At 43.4% G+C, this 18,858-nt stretch overlaps 2 protein-coding genes across 4 annotated transcripts in view; one reads left to right on the top strand and one right to left on the bottom strand.

The window, feature by feature from the left end:
- Nucleotides 1-1,407: 1,407 nt before the first annotated feature.
- Nucleotides 1,408-13,936, top strand: ARL1 (ADP ribosylation factor like GTPase 1). Its single transcript, XM_030548445.1, has 6 exons — nt 1,408-1,672; nt 8,480-8,617; nt 9,404-9,485; nt 11,941-12,052; nt 13,218-13,396; nt 13,619-13,936. The coding sequence occupies exons 1-6, from the start codon at nt 1,669-1,671 to the stop codon at nt 13,647-13,649; spliced, it is 546 nt and encodes a 181-aa protein (XP_030404305.1). The 5' UTR covers nt 1,408-1,668; the 3' UTR covers nt 13,650-13,936.
- A 2,708-nt stretch (nt 13,937-16,644) lies between these two features.
- Nucleotides 16,645-18,858, bottom strand: part of UTP20 (UTP20 small subunit processome component) — a 93,761-nt gene continuing 91,547 nt past the window's right edge. For 2 of the 3 annotated variants that reach the window (XM_030548441.1, XM_030548442.1), the window contains 3 exons: nt 18,318-18,444; nt 17,395-17,540; nt 16,645-17,207 (listed from right to left, as the gene is read on the bottom strand). In XM_030548441.1, coding sequence (XP_030404301.1) covers nt 17,052-17,207; nt 17,395-17,540; nt 18,318-18,444 — 429 coding nt within the window. In that variant the 3' untranslated portion in view covers nt 16,645-17,051. Of the gene's footprint in view, nt 17,208-17,394; nt 17,541-18,317; nt 18,486-18,858 lie in introns of those variants that run through there. The other variant, XM_030548443.1, reaches the window with a different exon arrangement.

The following is an 18,858-nucleotide window of genomic DNA, read 5'->3' on the forward strand; positions in this document are numbered from 1 at the left end:
CCCATGCAGGAGCAGAAAGCAGTGGGTTTTGTTTTACTTTTTGTTTGATATATGCTTTAGTTTTGTCCTGTTTTAAAAAAAAGAATAATATGAATAGCTGTGGAAAAAAATACATGGCTTGTGATTAGTTAATATCTAAGCTTTTCTATGATGTTTATTAAGCTGTAAAAGTATTGTTCATATACTCCACTGCAATAAACATTTCAATTTAATTAACTGGAATTCTTGCTGCTACTAAATAAGGGAAATAAGTGTAAGTAGCAATAACTGCTATTAATAACCTAATTTAATATTAGTGAAGATTCTGGTATTGAATGGCTCAGTGCCCCTTAAGAGTGGTTAAATGAGGGGATGTGGCTAAAATACATGTTTAAGTGGGTTGCACAGTATTTAGATGTTGTTCTTCTAAAGGATCATTTGTTAAATAAATCCCTGTTGTGTGATTTTTTTTTAATTTGTTATATTGCAGTAGAGTGATACAAGTCCTCTGAAAAATAACTTCTTTACAGCTTCATTTTGGTCTTGTAGTTATTGTATCCTACCATTCTGTATCTATTATGTAACTTGCACACTGTTCCACTAGGTTATACATTCTTGCTGACATGGATGCTTGTGTACAGAGGAATATCTGCTCGAGAAGTGAATCTGTCCTCAGCAATTTTGATTCATCTCATTTGGTATTGGATCTCTAACAATAGCCCAATAACGGTCGTTGAGAGGAGACAAAGCACATGGCACTGTTTATATAATGAGCGGGATGGGAGAACAGATTCTCTTCTGCTTTGCAGCTTGTCGAGGTGTATCTTGGAGGATAGAACTACGCTCCTGACAATATACACTGTAGTATAAATACTGTTTGCAAAATTACACTTCTAAAAAACAAAAAAAAAATGATTTTTTTTTTGTTGCACCCTTCCAGGGCTTTAAAGGCAGTAGACCAAATTAGAGTGGGTCCTTTGCTGCTTAATGTTTTATCTTTCAATCCTTTTAAACCCTTGCTCTAGTCTTCCGACACAGGATAATTAGGGGAAGAGGTGCCTCTGTGGAAGAGGGTGCAAGGCCCTGGCTCTGTTCCTGACTGGCCTGGTTAAAAGTGGGGGCTGAAGGCAGGGCTGCAAAGACCCGGTGCGTGTGACTGTAAAGCTGCTTGTGAACAGCGCCCAAAGCTGGACATGCTGCGCCGTGCTCCTTCTCCCTCGGGCAGGGGGCAGCGCTGAGACCCGGATCCTTCTCGGGGAGCTGCAGGCTCCACCGCCAGCCGCGGGGTAGAGGCGAGTGGAGGAGGAACGCAGGTAGCTCCGCCCCTTCGCACTAACAGGCCCCGCCCCATTTCCTGCCCGGTCACCCCTCACTTCTTCGGCACTTCGCCCCACCCGCTGCCTCGCAGCGGCTCTAGCGCCCTGGTTCACGGCCGCAGATTCGTCGCTTCGCATTGGTGGGAAGAAGCCCCGACTGGGGGGGAGCGTCTCCGGCCCGCGGGATTCGGGAACCCTTTGCGCGCTCGGCCCCTGCACCCGTCAGTGGCGGGGGGGCCCGCCCCCAGGCTCCAACGGGCTAAATCTCGGCTCCGCGCCGAAAGTGGGAGGCTGCTGGCGGCGCCTCATTTACTTCCCCCGGCAGAAGGACTGAGTCGACGTGGAAGCTGGTGGCGGCGGCGGCGGCGGCACCATGGGTGAGGACGGGGGCTGCGGGGACGGGTCCGGCTGGCGCTTTGCCGGCGGGGGCAGCGCGAGACTCGGCCCCGTCGTGCCGGCCCGGGCCGTGCTGCTGCCCGGGGGCGGGGAGCCGGGACCCCCCCCGGGGGCGGCACGCGGGGCTGCCTGTTCTCCAGAGCCGGGTGCGAAGCCCCTGAGCAGCAGCGGCTCCAGCGGGCCGCTGGCGGGTCAGTCCTCGCGGCGGGGAGAGAGGGGGAAGTCCCGGCGTGAGGCGCCAGGGCGGCTCTGCCTGGGCCGGTGCCATTGTGGCTACTTCAGGGCGCGGTCCCTGGCTAGGGTCGGGCGGGCGCGCGCAGGCAAAGCTTCCCTCCCCGGAGCCCCCCAGCGGCGCAGGACACGGCAGTTTAAACGCCAGTCGTGTCTTTGCAAAGGCCTTTGAGAAAGGACCCTACAAAGGTAAAGCTCGGGCACCTGCATCCAGGAGTTGGTCAGAGAAGCCCCGTGGGTGAGGCACTGACTGGACTGGAGCCCAGAGACATGGGTTCAGTTCCCAGCTCTGCCACCACTTTACAGGGTGACCTGGCCAAGTCCGTTCCTTAGCTGTGCCTCCATTTTCCCACCCGTTAAAATGAGGATAACGATACAGATCTATTTTGTAAAGTACTTAGAGTTACGGGTGTAAAGCACTGTAATCTCCGTCTAGTCCCAATGCCACAGTCTCCCCTGATCTCTCAAATAACTTGATCTGATGTGTTCTCCTAAACCATATTGAGACTTTGTCATTTACCTAATGCAGTGCAGCATCTATTTGAAGGAAAACAAAGTTAAATGCAGCTTTATATGTTCTACTCTGAAGAACCTACCTAGTGTTTAGCTGTACAGAGTGTCCATGACTTTATTAGATCTGTGAGTTTAGTACTTAATAGTATGGATGTAAAAATATAAAGAGTATCTGAGATGGATATATTGGACTGAAGTAGAATCTGGTAGGATTTATGCAGACACTACTGTTTGTGGTTAGTTATTGCTGTGGCTCTGGCTGTGAAGCAGTTTCCAATCACCCTTGCTTTTCTGTTGATCACACTTCCTCAACCTGGTGTGTTTCTAGTGGGGTCCTCCAGGGATTGGCTCTTGGCCCTATGCTATTTAACTTGATCAATGATCTGGAAGAAGACATAAAATCTTAGTTGATAAAGTTTTCAGGTACACAAATTGGGGGAGTGGTAAATAATGAAGAGGACAGGTCACTATACAGAATGATATGGATGGCTTGGTAAGCTGGGCACAAGCAATCTGTGTGTTTTTTAATACAGCCAAATGCAAATGTACACCTCTAGGAACAAAGAATGTAGGCTATATTTACGGGATGGGGACCTGTCCTAGGAAGTAGTGCCTCTGAAGATTTGGGGGTTCTAGTGGATAATCAGCTGAATATGAGCTTGTAATGCGTCTTGGTGGCCAAAAGTGCTAATATAATCCTTGGGTGCATGAACAGGAGTTTCACATAGGAGTGGACAGGTTATTTTACTTCTATATTTGGCATTGGGATTTGACTACTGCTGGAATACTGTCTAGATCTGATGCTCAACAATTCAAGAAGAATGAAATTGGAGAGGATTCAGGGAAGAGCCACACGAATGATGAAAGTGAGAAACAAAGACAAGATTAAGTGGTGACTTGATTATAAGTACCTACATGGGGAACAAATATTTGATATTGTGATCTTCAATTTAGCAGAGAAAGGTATAGCAGGGCCAGCAGGAAATTGAAACTAGATAAATTGAAATTAGACGGTATAGATTTTTAACGGTGAGGGTAATTAACCACTGGACCAATTTACAAAGGGTTGTGGTGGTTTCTCCATCACTTGCCATTTTAAAATTCAGATTGAATATTTTCACTGAAAGATCTGCTCTAGGAATTATATTGGGGAAGTTCTGTGGTCTTTGTTGTACAGGAGGTCAGATAAGGTGACCAGATGTCCTGATTTTATAGGGACAGTCTTGATTTTGGGGTCTTTTTCTTATATAGGCTCCTATTACCCCCTACCCTTGTCCCAGTTTTTCACATTTGCTGTCTGGTCACCCTAAAGTCAAATCATGTGACACCAGTGGCCCCTTCTGGCCTTGGACTCTATGAAATCATTTTGGGCTGGACACTTAAGCAATATCAACTGGAAATAAAATTAGATTTAAAGCTGTACCACATTTAGAATATTGTGTGTAATTCTGATGTCTTTTTAGGCAGGATATTTGCAAAATTGTTGCAAGGAGGACATGTCCCATCCACCCAAAACTTCTTATTGTCGAGCTTTTAAAGTTAAGGGGAAAGAGTTGTGCATTCCTTTCCACCTTCATATTGCCTGTAACACTGTCAATAACACACTCCAGTGCTCTGTAGGGCTCTCACTTAATCTTCAACAGATACTGGGTATTTACTGGGTTCTTTTGTATCATCAAACTTGCATTCAGAATGCAAAAAATAATGACTTCATATGCTTTTATATCAATTATATCAACACATCTGACTGTCACATGTTCCATGTATTTTGGAAGTTATTCTGTGTTAACAATGTTGAGGTGACACCTATTTTTCAACAGTTTATAAATGTTCCAAAACTGCAAATTGTACAACCACTACACCCAGAAATCCATAACTAGCCAAGGATTATAATCCACTTTTATTTACTAAAAGTCACTCAGAAACATTAGGTATTCAGCATTCTTTCCACTGGCAAATTGAAATGAGATAACACAAATGTAATTATATAAATGGGCTTTTGAAGAGAATTAAGATAATGAGATAAGGTAGATAGTAGGGGTAGGCAAAGAGAGGCATAAATCTAGCAGGTAAATAATATAAAACTCCTCTTCTAAAGAGAGTGAGGGTGGAACAAATTACTGCAGCTGAAAGTCTGCAGAGCACATCAGTTTATTAGGGTTCTCTATTTAGATGGGGGCAAATCTTTTTTTGAAAAGGGAGTGGGAGAATCGGGGCTAATTCCACTAACCAGTTTTATGGATTAAGATGAAAGAAAGTCCTCTGAGGTTTTCATGTAAGTTTTTTTCTGTCAAAACCTGTCTCCTGAAATACCTCTTTCACGTTGTGCCATTTGCCTCTTTGCCTTTACAGTTCATTCAGATCAGCCATGTCTTGTTACTATTATTATTTGTACTACAATAGAGCCTTAAGTCCCATTGAGCTAGGAGTTGTACAGATATAATAGCAATGGTTCCTGCCCCATGAATTTTAGAGGCCAGCCACATGCCTGCTCCTGTATTTCCAAAGTCAGCGATGTGCTCCACTTTTGTAATGGAGCAGGCTTAGAGAGGAAAAAGTGAGACTGGCATGTAGTTTCCATCCCTTTTCTACATAAGTACACTATTCCTCTCCCCTCCCTAGAAAAATTTAACGAACACACACATTTACAACAAGCAAGCTATTTGAATAGCATATTTTTACTATGTAACTTCTAACTTAGGTTCTGTCTGGTATTTAGGATCCTAACTGATATTTGTTGAGTATGGGTTATCTTTTACATGTTCGGCTGTTAACATTTGTGGGTAAGGATGTAATATTGTCCGGTTGCATGTTTTCTTTCTTTCTGTCTGTCTTTCTGTCTGTCTTTCTTAATGGCTCTGTCACAATTTCCAAGTAACTGTACCTGTATTCCCCCACTGTGGTCCGATAAGGGCACTCACTTAAATGTTCTGGCTCCCTGTCATACCTCTCTCCTGGTTGGAGACTCGTGTCATTCTCTGTTGATTGGGGGTTTAAAGTTGCCCAGCTCCCTGATCTACACTGTGTTAAAGCCATTCTGCTTAAAAGGCCAGCATCTGTGTTTTGTTTTCTTTCCAAGGGCTCTGACTAGTTGCCAACAGTTACAAGTTAAACACATTTATTCCTTGGCTAAAAACATTACAGAGAAAATGTATACAAAATCAATAAACATTCCTGTGCACATGCTACAAGCTCACAAGAGATTACCCATCAGTCTTGTGGAGCCCTGGCAGTCTAAAATCTCACCAACGCTTCAAGGGTTGGTGACCTCCATGGCACAGAATATCCTGTCTGTCTGCTAGAAAGAAGAAAAGCCCCAAGTCATTTTAAACTTATGCTTTTTATCCAAAAATTCTTTGTCTGTTGGTCTCTGGAGAATCCATGTTGAACAAGTCTTGCGAGCCTTCCCAGGAAATGGTGCTTCTCTGGGGGTATTACAACTACGTGATTTGCCTTAGTCACCACCGTTTCCTATTGGTGTAGGAGCTGTGGTAGCCCATCTTCATGGAGTTGAACACAATCATACATAAATCATTCATTTAAAATAATGAACCACAAATATTTAACTTATATCATTGGGCGACCATATCGAAATAGCGGGAAATGCCATATCTGTCCGTCTTTCCCCAACTAGCTTAAAATTTTAATGAATTCTGTTCTTGATTGCTTAGTGTGCAATGAATATAAAAGCAGTGTCTGACCACAGGTACATTTCCTTAATGCACACCTGAATGAGATGTTGGGACAAACCGTGTTTAAGTAGGAGAATGTTTCAGGTCTGCTGCTCCTACAGCATTGGATTCAGACAGTTCTCTCACAGATATGCTTGTTATATAGCTAGCAGCAAATAGTCTGCTGGACAGATTGGCTGTGGAATACCAAATAAGGATGTTACACATTAGATAATTGACACAAAGTTAACTGGAATGGTGTCATGAACTAAGGACTCACTTCAAAAATAACTTTATTGCTTGTGTAACAAAACTCGGCTTGGGTGGTGGACACTTTAGTCCTACAAGCATGCCTATTCTAATTGTAACAGTTTGATGTAAAGTTTTCTCATTATTTGATTTGGAGGTGTCTCCTATCAGATAAGGTTAAATTTTGAACCTAGCCTATCTCTTTAAAGCTCTGAATTTAAACTGTCTGACTATAGTGAACCCTACATGGATTAAAAAACTTGTCTCCAGAAGGAAGTCAGGTAATTAACATCTCCACTAGTTTGCAGTATTGTACTGTCTTCCTCTACAGTGGAAATGAAGATTGTTAAGCAACAGCTTCAACAATCTGTCTATTCAGCCATCCTTTTCCTATTCCTATCCCAGCCTAGGTGAACACTTCTGAAGGTGGGCTAGACACCTATTTGTGTACATTTGTCAATGCACTTTCATAATCTTTAAACTTAAAGATATGGCTACACTTTAAAACACTGCAGCAGTGCAGCTGCACCACTGTAGTGCTTCAGTGAAGATGCTATCACGCTGACAAGAGAGCTGCTTCCATTGGTGCAGTTAATCCACCTCTGCAAGAGGCAATAGCTGTGTCCTGTTGACAACATTGTTCACACCTGTTGAGCCTCTCCTGTCAACATAGTGCTGTCTACAGCAGGTGGTTAGGTTGGTAAAACCCACACTCTAGCGCTGCAGTTATTTCACATCCCTGAGTGACGCAGTTATACTGCTGTAAGATTATAGTGTAGACCTTATAGGTAGACCTGGTCTCAGTTAGCATGTATCGGACTCTACAGCAGAGGTGGGCAAACTATGGCCTGCGGGCCACATCCGGCCCGCGGGACCCTCCTGCCCGGCCCTAGAGCACCTGCCCCGGCCCCTGCTCTGCAGCCTCAGCTCACTGTGCCACTGGTGCAATGCTCTGGGCAGCAAGGCTGCAGGGCCTGAGCCGGTGTTCTGTGCTGCGCAGTGGCATGGCTGGCTCCAGCCGCGTGGCGCAGCTGCCTGTCCTGCTGCTCTGGGCGTCGCACCTGTAGCACCACCAGCCACCGGTGCTCCAGGCAGCGCGGTAAAGGGGCAGGAGGGATTGGATAGAGGGCAGGGGAGTTTGGGGTTGTGGTCAGGGGATCAGGGTTGGGGCAGTCAGAGAGTGGGGGCAGGGGCAGTCAGGAATGAGGGGAGGGGTTGGATGGGGTGGCGGGGGTGGGCAGGGGTTCCGGGGGCAGTCGGGACAGGGAGAAGGGGCGGTTGGATGGGGCAGGGGTCCCGAAGGGGTAGTCAGGAATGAGAGCAGGGGTTGGATGGGGCAGTGGGGGGTCAGTCACGGGTAGGGGTGGTTGGATGGGGCAGGGATCCCAGGGAGTCAGTCAGAAATGAGGAGGGGTTGGATGGGATGGTGGGGGCAGTCAGGGGTGGGGTTTCCAGGGGCTGTCAAGGGACAGGTAACAGAGGGGGTTGGATGGGGCAGGAGTCCCGAGGGGGTGGTCAGGAGGTAAGAAGCAGAAGGGGTCGGATAGGAGCCGGGCCACGCCTGGCTGTTCGGGGAGGCACAGCCTCTGCTAACTGGACCTCTATACAATTTTGGAAACCTGATGTGGCCCTCAGGCCAAAAAGTTTGCCCGCCCCTCCTCCAGCATGTACCCCATTAAACCAGTAAATGTACATGTGGGTGGATCATACTGAAGGAGAACTTAATTTCCTTTCTAACATCATCAGGTTTTGAAGGTTCCTATGTAATTTAATGCATCAGAAACAGAGGGCAATAGAAAAAGGAATTAGTTCACTGTCTGCTGATAGAGAAGCAAATGCTAACAGCAGAAAAGATTGCTTCTGCCACCTAATCTTGCTGACTGAGGTCAAACTTTTGGAGAACAGGAAGGGGTAGGCGGAGTTGAGCTGGCAGGTATGTAACTAATCAACAGCTTGAGCTGTTTTCAGTTCCACTGAAGGGAATAATCCAGTTGTTCAGACTAGTGGATATTTTTAAAGCAGATATACTTCTTGGTGTTCTCTGACAATGTTTCCTATTGCTCTCTTACTACTTAGTGCTACTGCAATATGGTACTGAAATTTTGTTTCTGTTCTGCTTTTCAGGTGGCTTTTTTTCCACTATCTTTTCCAGTTTGTTTGGCACTCGGGAGATGAGAATCTTAATCTTGGGACTAGATGGGGCAGGGAAAACAACAATTCTGTACAGGCTTCAAGTTGGCGAAGTTGTTACCACCATCCCCAGTAAGTGCTTCTCTAAAGAATAACTGATCCAGTGAAGATCTGATACATACACTTCCTTTGTTTATGAAGTGTGTGCACACAAAGTTGGGTTTAGTTAAGCTGCAGTCTTTAGAAGTTGCTGGAACCTCGTGTATCCTTGTTTGTGTGTCTTCCCATATACAGCTACTATTGTGTGCTGTAGAAGTACTTGGGAAAGAAAGTATTTAATGCTGCTAACTAAACACTAGAAGTGTTTAGCCACACATTTGGTAGGTTCTTATTATGGTGTTAATGTGCATTAATGATGGCAGTCCAGCAAAGTCAGGGTCTCAAATGTATCTTTAACATGAACTCTGTAAAGGCTCTGTTTGTCTACACATCAAACTCTAGACAAGAAAGAGCAAGTCAATGCTATCTTCAGTTTTGCTCTGTTCATGTTCATTCTTACAGGGAAATCAGAGGTCTCTGGGCCTAAGCCTTTGTTATAAATAACACTCCTATTTAAAACCACCATATATATACACACACACTTTTGTAACTCCAAATTTTTTTTTTAAGTTGCTTTTATTTCTTTTAAAATACAGCATCTGGTCTTTCAGTCAAAGCATAGTGCATTTATTTGATCATCAAAAAAGCACGTAGTAACATGATCAGTGAAGAAATATGGACTTAACTAACTGTATAGGCTTTAATTATACTTGAGCATTAAAGATTCTAACTGAAGTTAGAATGTATTACAGCTCCCCTCTTGCTGGAATGTTCTTCCCAGAGAGCAGCACTAAGGTCGTCTCTCTTTATTTATTTCAGCAATTGGTTTCAATGTTGAGACAGTAACGTACAAGAATCTAAAGTTTCAAGTCTGGGACTTGGGAGGACAGACAAGTATCAGGTAAGAAATTTCACATTACTGAGATTGATATGGCATAACCAACTACAATGAATGCTGGGGACCTGATATTCAGAAGTGCTGACTACATAAAACTTTGGTGGGAATCTTGGGTGCTCTGTATATCTGAACATCAAACCCATAAATTTGATTTAGAAGCATTCCAGTTAACATGAGGGGATAGTGGTTGTATGGAATGTTCTTAGGTTTGGTTTGGCTAAATACATTAAACTTTGCAATCTAATTTTCTGATACAAAATGCCCTTGGAAACTTTATCTGCATGCAAATAAAAATTGTTAAGGAAATAAGGTCTTTAAATGAATTTATGTACTGTTGAGGTAATAAGCTAAGCATAACCAGCTTCTTAGTTCCATGTATCTTTAAAAAATATCTAGACATTTTAGCATGTTAGGCTAAAATGATAAATAGGGCTGTCGATTAATCACAGTTAACTCATGCACTTAACTAAAAAAATAATAATTTTGGATGTTTTTCTACATTTGCACACATTGTATTCTGTGTTGTAATTGAAATCAAAGTATATTTTTTATTACAAATATTTGTACTGTAAACAGGGGAAATAATATTTTTCAGTTCGCCTCATATTAGCACTGTAGTACAATCTCTTTGTGGTGAAGGTGCAATTTACAAATGTAAATTTTTGTTTGTTTGTTTGTTATATAACTGCACTCAAAAACAAAACAATGTGGAACTTCGGAGACTGCAGATCCGCTCAGTCCTACTTCTCATTCAGACAGTTGCTAAGGCCTGGCCCACATGGGGGGAGGAGGGGAGTCGATGTAAGATGCGTCAACGTCAGCTACGCTATTCCTGTAGCTGAAGTTGCATATCTTATTTTGACTTAACTCCCGTCCTCATGGCGCGGGATTGATGGCTGTGGCTTCCCCGTCGACTCCGCTTCCGCCGCTCGCCCTGGTGGAGTTCCGGAGTCGATGGGAGTGTGTTTGGGGATCGATATATTGCATTTAGACTAGATGCAATATATCAATCCCCGATAGATCGATCACAATCCGGCGGGTAGTCTGGATGTACCCTAAGACTAACAAGTTTGTTTACATTTGCAGGAGATAATGCTGCCCTTTTCTTGTTTGCAATGTCACCAGAAAGTTAGAGCAGGTATTTGCATGCCAGGTGTGCTGAACATTTGCATGCCCCTTCATGCTTCAGCCACCATTCCAGAAGACATGCTTTCATGCTGATGACACTCGTTTAAAAAAATGTGTTAATTAAATTTGTGACACAATTCTCCCCCAAGGAGTTCAGTGTCCCCTGCTGTTTTACACCTGCATCCTACCATATATTTCATGTTATAGCAGTCTCGGATGATGACTCAGCACATGTTCATTTTAAGAACACTTTCACTGTAGACTTGATAAAAAGCAAAGAAGATACCAATGTAAGATTTCTAAAGGTAGCTATAACACTGAACCCAAGCTCTAAAAATCTGAAGTGCCTTCCAGAATCTGAGAGGGATGAGGTGTGGAGCATGCTTTCCAAAGTCTTAAAAGAGCAATACTCCGATGCGGAAACTACAGAACCCGAACCACCAAAAAAGAGAATCAACCTTCTGCTGGTGGCACCTGACTCAGATGATGAAAATGAACGTTGAAAATAACGGATTGTTATTGAGCAGAACCTGTCATCAGCATGGGTGCATATCCCCTGGAATGATGGTTGTTGCATGAGGGAACACGTGAGTCTTCGGCGCATCTGGCATGTGGATGTTTTGTGATGCCGGCTACAACAGTGCCATGAGAATGCCTGCTCTCACTTTCAGGTGACATTGTGAACAAGAAATGGGTAGCATTGTCGCTTGCAGGTGTAACTAAAGTTGTTTGGGCAATTGGCTTAACAAGAAGTGGGACTGAGTGGACTTGCGGGCTCTGAGGTTTTGCACAATTCTTCTTCTAAAATGAAGATTTAATTGGGAACCTAGTTAGTTACTAGTCAGTTTAAAGAATCAAATCAGGTCTTATTTTTTGCCTGATTTAATTTATTTGCCTTAAGAGCAAAATCCATGGCAGATGCTTTTCACACAACTAGTTTTGTGAAACTTTATTTAAAGCTTAATTTGAGTTTTATGGTAAAAGACAGGGCTTAAACACTTAACTGAAATATCTGCTGCACTGCCCCTCAAAATCATGAATTTAACTTTAGCACATCTTATTTCCCCCAATCAATAGTTGTCCCCAGGTAGTTTTACTCACTTCTTGTTTGAGCAATAGTGTTTGGAGTGGTCTGCTCCTTTCCTCCACTTTTAAGACACCAGTTGCCTTTTAGGCCAATTACCTGGAGGGGGACAACTCTACTTCCCCTGAGCAAGTGGTTTTTTCAAGCACTGGCCATTACATTGTTATAATTGCCATTGTATTGGGTTCCTTAGTAAAATTAAAGTTAACTTTTTATGAACTCAACTAGCCTGTTCTTCTTTTCTAGGCCATATTGGCGATGTTACTATTCAAATACAGATGCAGTCATTTATGTAGTAGACAGCTGTGATCGAGACAGAATTGGCATTTCAAAATCAGAACTTGTTGCTATGTTGGAGGTAAGAAAACAAAGATACCGTTTAGATCTTTCCTCTTAGAGCAAATCTAAAACAAACCAGCACCTACCACAATGAACTCTACTTGGAATCAAGTTGTCTTACTTCTTTCCTAAGGATGTATCATATTACAGTAACTCCTTACTTAATGTAGATACGTTCCTGAAAAATGGTACTGTGAGTGAAACTGTTAAGCAAATCCAGTTTCCCCATAAGAAGTAATGTAAATGAGGGGGTAGGTTCCACACACACACACTCTCTCTCTCTCTCTCAACAAGTCGGGGGCAGAAGGCATCCTGACACAGAAAGCAGGAGGCTCCTGGGAGCAGCTCCAAGGCAGAGGGCAGGAGCAGCATACAGCAGTGGGAAGGAGAGACTGCTGAACTGCCAGGCAATTGATAGCCCAGCTTCTGCGTAGCTGCTGCACAGGAAACGTAGGGAAGGTGCTTCCAAGCCCCCAGCAGCTATCTCCAATGGGCTGCTCTTTCTGCAAGCAGTGGACAAAGCTGCCCAACAACGTTATATGGGAGCATTGCGCAACTTTAAACAAGCATGTTCTCTAATTGATCAGCAATGGGACAATGTTAAGTGAGGAGTTACTGTACAAAGCTTTTGGCTGCGGAATATTTGCAATATGTTTAATGCTTTTGTCAGTCTTCCATGTCAATTCAGATAAGCCTTTGTGTGGACACCAGACTGAATATAATCTGTTACTAGCATAGCTTCTTAGTGCTTTGTCGTTATTCAGGGCCCAGTTCTGCCAGCCTTAAACTAATATCAGTGATTATAATAGGATTACTTATGAAGTTTCGTATCTTATGATGCAAGGGTGGCAGAATTGTGCCCTAAGTAATTGAATTTAATAAACTTTGAATACCTTTATTGGCCCAGTGAATGAAAAAAATCTATACTTTGTTTTACAGAATACTTTAAATCTGTCGGCTCCTGGTCAGTTTCGCTTAGGAAGCAGTTTCAAACAAAGAACTAGCATCAAATTTTAGTTTAGGTTTACCAGAAAGCCTAGCTTCTTATATACAGTAAATCCTTCAAAAGTAAAAGGCTGAAAACCAATGTTTTCTCTACATAAACAAACCTGTAGTTTGCTTTAAATTCTTCTTAGGTCTGGGGAAGAATAGTGTTACTTGCATAGATTTTTTTTTTTTTTTAGGAAGAAGAGCTGAAAAAAGCCATTTTAGTGGTGTTTGCAAACAAACAGGACATGGAGCAGGCCATGACTCCCACAGAAATGGCACACTCACTGGGCCTATCAGCTTTAAAGGACAAAAAGTGGCAGATTTTCAAAACCTCTGCAACCAAAGGCACTGGGCTTGATGAGGCAATGGAATGGTAAGTAACTGTTTAACTCAAGTCTCGATAACTAATGCTGTTATAATGTTCCTCAGAAGGATCTAACGTTGGATATTTTTGGTGCTAATTTTAACCTTTTTTCCAAATGAACAAAGCATGGGGCCCATAGGCTACATGATTATTCCAGTGCACCATGCACAACCTCTCAGCATCTTGGAAATGGAGTCTGCAGTAAATAAACTTGCTTAATTTTTTCCATAGGTTGGTGGAGGCATTGAAGAACAGGCAGTAAATCAACCTTGCCACATGATGGTCAAACACATCCAAGCATCCCTTTCTTTGCAGTCAAGCAAGTTAATGCCACACACTGTAAATAGGACTGATGGAATTGACTTTTGTAAAGGGGGCTGACTTATCTTGTAAACATACACTGAAGCAACTGAATGTCTGTCTGTATTATATTAAAATACTCCTTCCTTGCTCTCCTGTATTAAGGTATGTACTTATGTTAATTTGTATGGAAGACTTAATTGAAAATAGACTGAGACAGGCTAGAATAAATCTTTGTTTTGAATTTTAGTGGCATCACCTATTTTATTCATATAAACACTAAAATCTTTGAAATGTCACTTGTCTAAAATATGTCTGTTACATGCATGTCCCACACTAGAAGCCTGTCACTAGTTTTGAGCTACTTTAGAGTGCTATCGGTTGGAAACTCAACTGAGCCTTAGTGCTCAATCTTAGGCCTGGTCTACGCTACGCGTTTAAGCCGATTTTACGCTGTACCCCTGTACCCGTCCACACTATGAGGCCCTTTATATCGATATAAAGGGCTCTTTAAATCAGTTTCTGTACTCCTCCCCGACAAGAGGAGTAGTGCTAAAATCGGTATTACCATATCGGATTAGGGTTAGTGTGGCCGCAAATCGACGGTATTGGCCTCCGGGAAGTATCCCACAGTGCAGCATTGTGACCGCTCTGGACAGCAATCTCAACTCGGATGCAGTGGCCAGGTAAACAGGAAAAACCCCACGAAATTTTGATTTTCATTTTCTGTTTGCCCAGCGTGGAGCTCTGATCAGCACAGGTGGCAATGCAGTCCCAAATCCAAAAAGAGCTCCAGCATGGACTGCATGGGAGATACTGGATCTGATCACTGTATGGGGAAACAAATCTGTTCTATCAGAGCTCTGTTACAGAAGACGAAATGCCAAAGCATTTGAAAAAAAAAATCTACAGGCTACACAGTGCTGCGTGACAAGCATAACGGGAAGCCAGAGACTCAAATGGACGCTCATGGAGGGAGGGAGGGGGTACTGAGGACTCCAGCTATCCCACAGTCCACAGCAGTCTCCAAAAAGTATTTGCATTCTTGGCTGAGCTCCTAATGCCTGTAGGTTCAAACACATTGTCCAGCGTGGTTCAGGGTATAGCTCGTCAATTTACTCTCTCCCCCCCCCATGTGAAAGAAAAGGGAAAGAAATCGTTTCTTGACTTTTTTCAGTGTCACCCTATGTCTACTGCATGCTGGTGGTAGACGCGATGCTGCAGCAGTGAAGACCAGTATCTGCTCTTCTCCCCTCCCCGGTGGCAGACAGTACACTATGACTGCTATCCGTCGTCACCATCAGCAAGTGCTTGATAACTGCTGAATAGCCCTGGCTGGCCTCAGGGGCACCTGGGTAAAAATAGGAATGATTCCTGGTCATTCCCAGTAGATGGGACAGAACAGCTGGTAACCGTCCTCATCATAGCAACTGGGGGCTGAGCTCCATCAGCCCCCTCCCTTTCCTGGATAAAGAAAAGATTCTGTACTGCCTGGACTATCATAGCAGCGGGATGCTGGGCTCCTCTCCTCCGCACTGCTTAAATGTCCTGCCTGGACTGTCATAGCACTGGGAGGCTGCCTTCCCCTCATTTTATGTCACTAAAAGTCACTGTTTGTTGTTCCTGCATTCTTTATAACTTCATGACACACATGGGGGGAACACTGTCACGGTAGCCCAGGAAGGTTGCAGGAGGAGGGAAGCAATGGGTGGAGTTTTGCAGGGGCATCCCCTGTGAATTGATTCGGGGAGTCATTCCCAGTTTTGCCTTTGTGTCCCTGGCCGATCTCAGCCAGGGGCACCCATGACAGCAGCAGACAGCACAGAAGGACAGATAACCATCATCTCATTGCCAAATTACATTGGCAGCAGACGGTACAGAATGACTGGTAACCATCTCTATCATGCAAAAGCAAATGAATGCTGCTGTGTAGCACTGGAATATTGCCTCTATCCACAGCATCCAGTACACATATGGTAACTGTGAGAAAAAAAAAAAAGCTGAATGGGCTCTATGGTTGCCTTGCTATGGCATCTGCCAGGGCAATCCAAGGGAAAAAGGGTGCGAAATGATTGTCTACCGTTGCTTTCCTAGAGCAAAGAATGAGTGACGACATTTACCCAGAACCACCCATGACAATGATTTTTGCCCATCAGCCACTGGGCTCTCAACCCAGAGTTCTAAGGGGCAGGGGAGACTGGGGGAACTATGGAATAGCTACCCACAGTGCAACGCTCTGGAAATCGATGCTAGCCTCGGACCATGGACGCACACCGCCGAATTAATGTGCTTAGTGTGGCCGCGTGCACTCGACTTTAGATGTACCCTTACAGAACATGCCCACTTCTTAATCATGAGTTGACTTTCAAAACTTGAAAAGCCCACCTGTACATGAGGAAATTAGTATCTAGGTGTTCAGAGCTGGAAACTCAGGTACAGGGTTCTTCATATTTTAACACATGATGGTAACAAGTTTTGTTTGATCCAAGTACTTTTCAAAGATGCTTTCCCACAAATGGTACTATTGCTCAGTGATAAACTCCCTATAGTTGTGCACACTATGTCTTCAATGTGATGTCCAGACTACAAGAGTGCTCGTTACCCTACTGTGCACCATGTCAAGTTGGGGATGGGTGAAGTAGCTTCCTTCTGTTCTGTGTTCAGGAGTACTTCTCCCCCTCCCCTACCACTCAGAGTTGGCATTAACTTGCTCTTTTCTATGGTCATATTGCACAGTTAAGTGTGGTAGTTACTAGTACTGGATGCAGCTGCTGTCCTTAAGTGAAACATGCTGGTAAGAAAATGGAAAACAGAGTTATTTTTTATCCTTAACCCACAGAATACTTAAGGGACTTGAAATCTACCATAAAAAGCTGTGCATGTGCTTAACATACCTGAAAGATCAGGGCCTAGACCTTTAATCATATCTTTCATAAAATAGGGAGGAACACTGAACATCAGAGTGCTTTCAAGCATGTTTAATTAGAAAAATGCAATGTCTTGGTACATTAAAATATGGAACACATGAATGTAGTTTCCTCACGCACAGAAAGTTGGCCTCTTGCAGTCTCTGCATAAAAGGAGAGCAAACAGCTTGATGGTTTTACATAAAATCCTAGGTGACTGATAGGATCTTTGCAGACTTTTAATGTATTTATTTGTAATTAATTTTAGATAGTATCTCTCTCTTTACATGAGTTCAGTCAGACTACTGCATCAGTAAAAAATGTAGCTCTCTACCCTGTGTTAGGTGTTTGGAAAGAAATTCAGTTCTCTGAATATCTCAACAAGTAGAGTCCTCTTGGCCTCCAGTACTGCACAATCAAGTTTATGCATCAAATATATACACGACCATACAGCTGTTTCATTCCACCATTGCTAAGTCTTTTAGTGCATGGCTCCTTGGTTTCTTGGCCTTGTAGCCAGGGCGCAGGAATTCTATTTTTCTCTTCTTTGCTTCTATTTTATTCTTGTGTTTCTTCAGCTTCTTCCTGGCAGCAATGTCAGGGTTTGCTACAGTCTAATAAAAAGCAGAAATTAAGTTTTGCTTTTCAAGAATATGGTGATGTTTAAAGCTGACATTGTCCCTTTAATTAAAAAAAATCTTTCTGATCAAGCACCTCTGAAGTAATGTGTCCTGCCTTTAACATTGTTTTAGTAATGTTTTCTGCTTCAAAGAGCAGTCAGAGTTGAGAATAAAGTCTTACCTGCAGGGCTCTCTGTCTTTTCCTGATAGCCCTCTTCTGACTAGCCTGTTTCTGCACAGAAGCAAAGGCAAGTGAAAAAGTCTCCAGACCAACTAATTTCTTGAGCAGTTCTATGATTTCCTGGGATAGGTTCTTCAGTGTTGGATCTAGTAAAATAAAGAAATGACTGCTTAAGTCCTCACTCTGAAACAGTCTACTTAGAGAACTCTGTGTTTTCATGCAAATGGAAGAGAAATCAGTAATATACGAGCAAACTCTTAAAAGCAAAGATTTGTCTCTGGTGCTTATTTTCCAGTGGCCTAACATGCATGTAACATAGGAACACCCCCAGATAGCATATTTCCTCTAGAAGTGAATTGCACACATGCACTAACAGCTTCCTGAAAACTGCTTAAACAGGAGTTGCACTAATGTCTTTTCTGGGCCACAAAGGACTATACTCATTCAGGAGTGTCATGGGAGGGAGGGAGAAATAGCTAACACGTAAGGAATATTTCATACACTTCAAGATGTGTACTCCTCCTCACTCTACCTGCTCCAGATTTTAGCACTCCAAGCTTGTAATAAGTTTGCCTATTCCCACTTGCCATCTTAGCTTTTTGTGTGCCATGCCTCTTGGTCAACTTCTTTGTCGGTCAGTCTGGTTATAGCAACCTTCCTCCATCACATGTTCAAGCTGCATGTTCTCACCTTCAAAGGCCTGCCACACTGCCCATGTCTTAGAGCATCACTGCTCTCCCCATCTAAATCACCTCTGACAATATGCTGACTATATTTTAATTAGCTACCACTCCCTGAATGAAGGCATCTGGGTCTGAGGAGACAATGTGAGTGACAGGGTGTTTTGGACTGGGGCTGTCTGCCTTGACAGCACAAACCAAAACAGACTCAGCTCCATTTCCGTAGTGGGGTTTGGCAGTTACCTTGTTCTGCGTAGGTGCTACTCAGCTCTCTGTGCAGAGGGGTGATGATTGTTGGAAGGTATGGCTTGATCCTGTCTTTCCCAAGATCCACTGCTACAGCTCCAAGGAACTTAAAGATACAAGTTCTCTAAAAGTACAGACATGCCAGAAATGAGGGGGCGAGAGAGACTGAAAGGGGAAAAAAAAACATACAGCAGTGGCTCTCAAACTTTTTTTTTCACGGACCACCTGAAAATTGTTGAGTCTCGGCTGACCACTTAACTAATGGTACAAACAACATTTGGAAAGATTAACTACTGTGAAGCACTATATTAAAAAAACTTAACATTTTTTTTTCAACAAATAAAAGCACACAATTCATATTTTAATATCAGTAGTCTTACCTTTCTAATGCGATGGATGTGCCTTCTCTCCCCTGTTGAGGCAGCCCCCGAGCTGAGACAGAGAAGGAGGGGGTCTCTACCCCACCACAGAGCTGAGGCTGGGAAGGAAGGGTAGTCTCTCCCCAGCAGCTGCAGCCCTGGAGCTGGGGAAAAGTTGC

This window comes from Gopherus evgoodei, chromosome 1, assembly GCF_007399415.2.
Source record: "Gopherus evgoodei ecotype Sinaloan lineage chromosome 1, rGopEvg1_v1.p, whole genome shotgun sequence".
In the NCBI taxonomy this organism is placed as follows: Eukaryota; Metazoa; Chordata; order Testudines; family Testudinidae; genus Gopherus; species Gopherus evgoodei.

Excerpts from the sequence above, each read along its gene's own strand:
- ARL1 (XM_030548445.1), top strand. Across the intron at positions 12,053-13,217 it reads AACTTGTTGCTATGTTGGAG|GAAGAAGAGCTGAAAAAAGC; the intron begins GTAAGAAAACAA and ends TTTTTTTTTTAG. Across the intron at positions 13,397-13,618 it reads CTTGATGAGGCAATGGAATG|GTTGGTGGAGGCATTGAAGA; the intron begins GTAAGTAACTGT and ends TTTTTTCCATAG.